General features: G+C 54.8%; 1 protein-coding gene across 5 annotated transcripts in view; it reads left to right on the top strand.

Annotated features, from left to right (window-relative positions):
- The window catches only part of wu:fa11c10 (protein FAM110A), a 21119-nt gene extending 13740 nt beyond the window's left edge, over positions 1–7379 (top strand). For 4 of the 5 annotated variants that reach the window (XM_030366596.1, XM_030366574.1, XM_030366583.1 and 1 more), the window contains one exon: positions 4294–7379. In XM_030366596.1, coding sequence (XP_030222456.1) covers positions 4304–5926 — 1623 coding nt within the window. In that variant the 5' untranslated portion in view covers positions 4294–4303 and the 3' untranslated portion in view covers positions 5927–7379. Of the gene's footprint in view, positions 1–942; positions 1034–4293 lie in introns of those variants that run through there. The other variant, XM_030366588.1, reaches the window with a different exon arrangement.
- Positions 7380–7588: the final 209 nt, after the last annotated feature.

The raw sequence follows: 7588 nt of genomic DNA, 5'->3' as shown, positions 1-7588 counted from the left end.
CTCCCCCCCTCCTCCCTCTCTCCCTTTCTCCCTTTCAAAGAATTAAATTTGAATGAAAATCCCCACTCACTGTTTTGTTGTCTGCGGGGGGGGAGGGGACGCGATTGGTCGGGCTCTCGCCGGCACCGGCCAATGAGAGCACTGCTCCCACATGTGGGCTCCTCCCCGCTTGCCCTGCCGAGGCCTCCCGAGCCGGCGTGTGATTGGCGGGCTCGGCCGAGGGGGCGTGGCCGAAAGGGGCCCAGGTGGGAGGAGCCGGGAAAGTCTATTAAAGCCCGCCTCGCTCGCTCCGCTGTAGAACAGAGTCTCTCGCCCGAAACCCGTGCAGCGTGCAATCCGTGTGTCTGAACGAGTGTGTGTGTTTGTGTGTGTGTGTGTGTGTTTCTGCCTGCACAGCCAGACACCGGGACACACAGACACAGAGAGAGAGAGAGAGGGACAGAGAGACAGAGAGAGAGAGAGAGAGAGAGAGAGACCGATAGAGAGAGACCGAGTTCCAGAGAGAGAGGTCCTTGTTGTCTACTAGTTGTCTACTTTCTGGGACTCCTCTATCCGGACCTGGACCCTACGCCGGTGTCTGCGCCTCCTCTCCGCCAGGACCACAGCACCTCCTCCTCCTCCTCCTCCTCCTCCTCCTCCTCCTCCTCCTCCTCCTCCTCCTCCTCCTCCTCCTCCTGCTGCTCCTGCTCTCCGCTCCGCTGCGAGGAGCGCGTTGTCGGAGGGATTATATCCGAGGCACGGAGGAGGAGGAGGGGGAGGAGGAGGTGGGGTTCAGGGGAGGAAGGACTCTGTCACCCCGGCACCCGCCCGCTACATCCAGGGGCCCCTCCCGCCGGGACGAGGCAGGGTCTTGGGGGCCCCTCTCCCCTCCGAGGGGGAACCTGACCCCGGGCGACCCCCCCCCCCCCCCCCCCCCCCCCCCTCCCCGGTCCACCGGAGAGAGAGAGAGAGAGAGAGACAGAGTCGGGCGAGCGAGGAGAAAAGAGGGAGCAGAGAAGTTAAAAGGACAACAACAACAAAGAGGACCTGACCGGTGAGAGGGGGAGGAGAGGGGGAGGAGGGGGGAGGGTATTAAAGAGTGGGTTTTTTTGAGCCGTAGCGAGGGTGCTAATCCACTAGCTGCTCCACTAGCGCTGGGTCACATGTCTTGTCTTTACCCAGCGATGCCTCACTGAGCGTCGGCCCCTTTCACAGGAGGGACGTCTGGGGACGGGGTCTGAGGGTCTATGAGTCTGGGGTTCTCTGGGTCTGGGGGTCTTACATTCACGTTTACATTTAGGGCATTTAGCAGACGCTTTTATCCAAAGCGACTTACAATAAGTACATTTGTCATAAGAGGTGCAACAATATATCGCTGTCGGTACAGAAAGGATGTTCATAGAACCAAGTGCAAGTACAACAATTGCTAGGCTAACCAATTGATAGCAGCTATTGCAGTTGCTACACAGTTAAGTGCTATAATACAATACAACACCATACAGTACAATGTACGGGTCACGTGACCTGTCTGGTGTCCGGTAGTTGAGCAGGGCACTAATGGTACCAGGGTCCGGGGTTTGATACCCGCTAGGGCAGGGAATGTACCCACACACATGTACATGCACACGCACACACTGTATTGTGACAGACGGATGAAACTAAATGCATGTATGTTCTGAGTTTGTTTCCTTGTTGGATGCCCAGTTGTCTGAAATGCTGTTTGATTGGTTGGTAGGATGGTGTCTGGTTGGTTGGTTGGATGGTGTCTGGTTGGTTGGTTGGATGGTGTCTGATTGGTTGGTTGGATGGTCTCTGGTTGGTTGGTTGGTTGGATGGTCTCTGATGGGTTGGTTGGATGGTGTCTGGTTGATTGATTGGATGTGTCTAATTGGCTGGTAGGATGGTGTCTGGTTGGTTGGCTGGATGCTGTCTTATTGGTTGTAGGATGATGTCTGGTTGGCTATTGGTGAGTGAATGGGTGAGTTGCTGGGTGAGTGAGTGAGTGGGTGAGTTATTGTTCTTATTGTATGTTGTACGTCAGGGCTATTCAACCTCCTTAACAAGTGGGCCGAAAAGGAAAACCACTGGGGGTTCATGGGCCACACAGAGTAAAACTACGTGAATGAATCGCTACAAATAAATCGTACTTAAAGTAGTGTTAACTTAATATATATAGTACTACTACATGGAATAAACTTGTCAGAAGCATTCCTTCCTTCTTCACTTTTAATCGTACCATTATAAAAGATTTTGTTCTCACATATTTTGGACACGTATTTAGAATTCAACAATGTTGTTTGAATCATCACCAAACAGAACTACTGTACATATGAGACATTTTGAGCCAGTGAGTCAGTGAGAAAGATTGCACTGCCTCGTTTGCCTAGTTTGGCTCATCCTGAGACACTCATGCAGCTTCTCATAGGTCATGGAGCAACGTGCCCTTGTTCTGATGGCATTCATATGAGAAAAGCTAGACTCACACGTATCGGTTGAGCTAAACATTGTCAGAATAAGTGATGCCAGTTACTGATTGTTTGGTACTGATACTGGCTAGTATCACCGGCTAAACAGAAACCTGATTTGCATGCAACTATGTTTCTCCTTTATTTTATTTATTTTTTGCTTGCAACCTCTTGCGGGCCAGAAAAAAATTAAGAGGGGCCGCATTTGGCCCACGGGCCGCTAGTTGTATAGGCCTGTTGTACGTCCTGGCACTTAAAAATAGTACTTGTAGCATTGTGTAGCACCTTATCCTAGCTATCTTTGTTGTATACGGGGGATAGGTTAACCTAGTGATTGTTAGTGCTTGGCACTTGGTTCTATGGACATCCTTACTGTACCGACAGCCATATATTGTTGTTTCTCGTTCTTCTGACAAATGTGTAAGTGTAAGTCTTATACATGTGTAAGTCGCTTTGGATAAAACAGTATGTGAGTGAGTGGGTGAGTTAGTTGGTTAGTTAGTTAGTGGCCTAATGCTCCACATAGTTTCAGTCTTTATCTGGTCCTCTATTCTCCCATCTCTCCTTCTCTCCCCCTCTGTCCTGCTCTCCCCCCTCTCCCCTGCCTCCCCCCTCTCCCTTCAGGAGTATTATGGGGTGTTTTTTTTGTTGTGGAGCACAAAGGAAACAACTGAGCGATCTTCTTTCACACGCCTCCTGACCAGAAGACTCACTGTTCACACCCATACTCCCCCTTTCTCCCCCTCTCTTTCGGTCTCTCATTCTCTCTCTCCTCATCTCTCATTCTCTCTCTCTCTCTCTCTCTCTCTCTCTCTCTCTCTCTCTCTCTCTCTCTCTCTCTCTCTCTCTCTCTCTCTCTCTCTCTCTCTCTCTCTCTCTCTCTCTCTCTCTCTCCGTCCCTCTCACTCTCTCTCCTCGTCTCTCTGTCTCTGTCTCTCTCTCTCTCTCTCTCTCCGTCCCTCTCACTCTCTCTCCTCGTCTCTCTGTCTCTGTCTCCCTCTCTCTCTCTCCGTCCCTCTCACTCTCTCTCCTCGTCTCTCTGTCTCTGTCTCCCTCTCTCTCTCTCCGTCCCTCTCACTCTCTCTCCTCGTCTCTCTCTCTCTGTCTCTGTCTCTCTCTCCCTCTCTCTCTCTCTCTCTCTCTCTCTCTCTCTCTGTCTCTCTCTCTCTGTCTTCTGTCTCAGTTAAATCCAAAGAGCTTTGTTGGCAAAGGAAACATTCCATCACAGTGAGAAAAGTGAAACACAAAGATAAACATCCAAGGAGTCACGATTACGACAGCAATCGAATAATGTTAAAACGTGGAACACTCTGGCCCAACCGTTGGCCATCTGAAATGTTTGGGGAGACTCGGATGAGTTCGGAAACGAATCTGTTCAGTGTGTTCATCTGTGTTGGAAGCTTTTGGAACCGCGCGGACAGTGTTTGGTCCGATTCAACTCGCAAACTCTGAGAGAGTTGGCGGCCTGTGGATTGGAGCCATTGGATACTCTTATTGGTTTTCAGCGCGGTGTGTGGGAGGGGCGGACTAGCGCCACGAGACTAGCGCCACCTGATGTTAAGGAGACTTATTGCATCTCGCTCAAGAGCAGAACGTCCACGCTACTGTGTAGTTGGCAGTAGTCTTCGCGGTGTGTTTCAATGCAACTTTTCTGCCGAACGGGTCGGACGACAGGCAACGGACTAGTTGGATGAAGGCAGTTGGCTGTTGGCTTGAGTCTGGGCTTTGTGTGGGCCCCCTTAATATAATACTAATACTTAAATAAGACTACTAAAGTAGGTAGGACCACGTCACAGGAAGTGTCCCCGTGTCTCACGGCCTCTGTCTCTCTGTCTCCCCCCCTCTGCAGCCCCTGCACAATGCCGGTGGAGACCCTGTTCCCGTCGTCGGGGGGCGTGTCCTCCATGCCCTTCCGCCTCCTCAACAAAGGCCCCGCCTACTTCCGGCGCCCGCTGGCGGAGCCCGGCTCGCGGCGCCTGAGCGCCGTGGAGCGGCTGGAGGCGGACAAGGCCAAGTACGTCAAGAGCCAGCAGGTGGTGCTGACGCGGCAGGCGCCCGTCAAGCCCCCCCACTGCGGCTCCGCCCTCAACAACACCGCCGGCGACTCCCCCAAGACCCCCATCATCCGCAAGCCCCTGCTCACGCCCGCCATGCGCGGCCAGATAGCCACGCCCCCGGCCCGCAAGCTCCCACGCCGACCAATCACGGCGGAGACGGGAGTGGGAGGAGGAGGAGGAGGAGGGAATGTGGGCGGGACGGGCGGGAGGAGAGGCCCCGCCCTCAACCTGGAGATCCTCAACAACCTCATCAACAACGTCAGCGACGTCGGCCACGCCCCCGTCACCGCCGTCCCCACCTGCCGCTCCTCCCTCCCCTCCTGCTCCTCGTCCTCCTCCGCCTCCTCCTCCTCCTCGCCCTCCCCGTCGGGCTCCTCCCCCTCCCCGTCAGGCTCCTCCCCCTCGTCGGGCACCAAGAGCATCGGCAGCAGCCTGTCAGCGGAGCCCCACCTCCTGCTGCTCAACAACCTCAAGGCCATCAACACCACCTCCTCCTCCACCTCCTCCTCCAAGCCCCTCAACACCACCTCCTCCACCTCCTCCTCCAAGCCCCTCAACACCTCCTCCTCCACCTCCTCCTCCAAGCCCCTCAACACCACCTCCTCCACCTCCTCCTCCAAGCCCCTCAACACCTCCTCCTCCCTCTCCTCCTCCTCCACCTCCTCCCCGCTCGACAACAGAAACAACGACAGCCAGCAGCCCCCCCCAGTCCCCGTGCGGGCCCCCCGCGTGGCCACCCCGCCCTACCCCCACCCCCACCCCCACCCCATGGCGGTGCGGCGCGTCGACGTGCGTCCGCCCGCCGCCCTCCGGACCTTCCCCCCCCGCCCGGCCCTCCTCCTCAAGCCCCTCCTCCCCCTGCGGCAGACCGCCCAGCCCCAGGCCCCGCCCACCCTGCCGCCCCCCCCGCCCCCACCACACCGGACGTCCTCCGCCTCCTCCTCCACCTCGCCCTCGTCCCGCCTGGGGGCCCCGCCCCCGCCTTACCCGCCGCCGTCGCCCGCCTTCACGCGGCTCTCCAACGCCAGCTCGTCGCGGAAGCCGCCGGCGCCGGCGCTCCACCGCTCCAAGTCGGACCTGAGCGACCGCTACTCGCGCGCCACGGCCGACCTGGAGCGCTTCTTCAACTACTGCGGGCTGGACCGCGGCGAGGTGGAGGCGCTGGGCGGCGTGGAGCGCTTCGGCCGCGCCAACTCCGACATCGTGTCCGTGTCCAAGCTGCGCAGCGTCAGCACGCCCAGCTCCGAGTGCGAGGGCGAGGGCGGGGGCGAGGGGGGCGGCGGCGGCGGCGGCGGCGGGGAGGGGCCGGGCGTGGAGCGGGCGCCGTACGGGATCTCGGTGATCGAGAGGAACGCCCGCGTCATCAAGTGGCTCTACGGCATCCGCCAGGCCCGGGACGCGGCGCACGCCGTCTCCAACGTGTAGACCGGGGGGGGAGACGGGGGGGGGGGGGCGCGAAAGGGGGGAGGGAGAAGGGTGAGGACCAAAGACATGGACTTGGATCCATGAGAGACTGGCTGGACCGGAACAGAGACCGGACCGGATCAGAGACCGGTACGGAGACTGGAGACCGGATCAGATACCGGAACAGAGACCGGACCAGATCAGAGACCGGACCGGATCAGACACCTGACTGGACCAGATCAGCGACCGGAGACCAGAGACTGGACCGGATTAGCAACTGGACCGGACCGGAACAGAGAACCGGACCGGACCGGAATCCGGACCCGTCTGCTCCGTTCAAACCAATCATATTTATTTACGAAGCTGGAGAGACTCTTGAGGGCCCCGGACCTTGGGATATAATATATACACACGGTTTAAATGTATATATATATCCACACATCTATATTTTTGTCTTTGTATGCGTGGGTCGGCAGAGCGGCGGTGCGTGACATCACGGCCAACGAGGCAGGCCATTGGCCGAGGATGGACACTCTTTGTTTACCTCCGGACGGCTACTCTGTGAGGACAAAAAGGACACTTTTTTTTACATTTTACTAGACGTATACGAGTATTGAAGTACAAAAGCAATAATAGACGGATGACGATGATGTTGCGGGTGATGATGATGATGAAGTAGTTGTACTTTTTGTAGTCCCTGATGTCATGGTACTGTGTGTGTGTGTGTGTTTGTGTGCATGGAAGTATATGTGTGTGTGCGTGTATGTGTGTTTGTGTGCATGGAAGTAAAAGAGAAATTCACATCTAAGCTATAAACGATGCATGAAGACAACACAACTCGCCATTTTTACATAGAGAGACATTATACTGTGAAAACACGCACACAAACACACACACTCGCAGACACACACACACACACACACACACACACACACACAGCCGTTGCGTGGGTCTTACGGCTGTAAGACTGTTGTGTGAACTTCTGTCGGCATGCAAACCAAGAGTTTGTTGGTTTACGCACACATTCACATTTTCATCTCAACAAAGAGCACAGTAGCAATGAATCACTGCCTATCACACAACACACTCGCGCACACACACACACACCACACACAGTTTGGTGTGATTCCAGGGCAGTGGGTTGGATGAGCTGGATGAGAATGGGCGATCACATGACCAGGTCACATGACCCGGTCCATGAGGTGTGTGCGTCGGCGTGTGTGTGACTAAGAACGAGGAGGAGGAGGAGCTTTCAGAACACTTCTCAGGAACACGTTTGAAGACTGACTCCTATTTTATTTATTTTAAAGAAGCAATAAAGTTTGTTGTTTTTTTCTGAAAACGGTATGGTTGTGTGTGCAGAAGTGGATCTCGTTGTTTTCCGTCTCCTGTGGACAAAACGCCCAAAGTGTAAACGGCACTGACGGAAAAAAACTGGAATTGCGAACACAATAAAGGCACCAGTCACAGCTTGTGCGGATCCCTCCAACTTTATTGATGCACCATCTTTGCGCAAAACATGAATAACTTACAGAACAGGAAATGTGTTTAATATTTTTAAAAACCTCAAGATAATAAGACATACACTAAAACAGACGGTTTCTTTACTACTTGGTTCAGAGGAAGCTGAACTCAAAAGATGAGATTTAGTTTGAAGATAACGGTTGATTACATTCAGGCTAG

Source organism: Gadus morhua, chromosome 1, assembly GCF_902167405.1.
Source record: "Gadus morhua chromosome 1, gadMor3.0, whole genome shotgun sequence".
NCBI lineage: Eukaryota > Metazoa > Chordata > Actinopteri > Gadiformes > Gadidae > Gadus > Gadus morhua.
The sequence above is the reverse complement of the archived record's forward strand: the minus strand, read 5'-3'. Positions and strand labels throughout refer to the sequence as shown.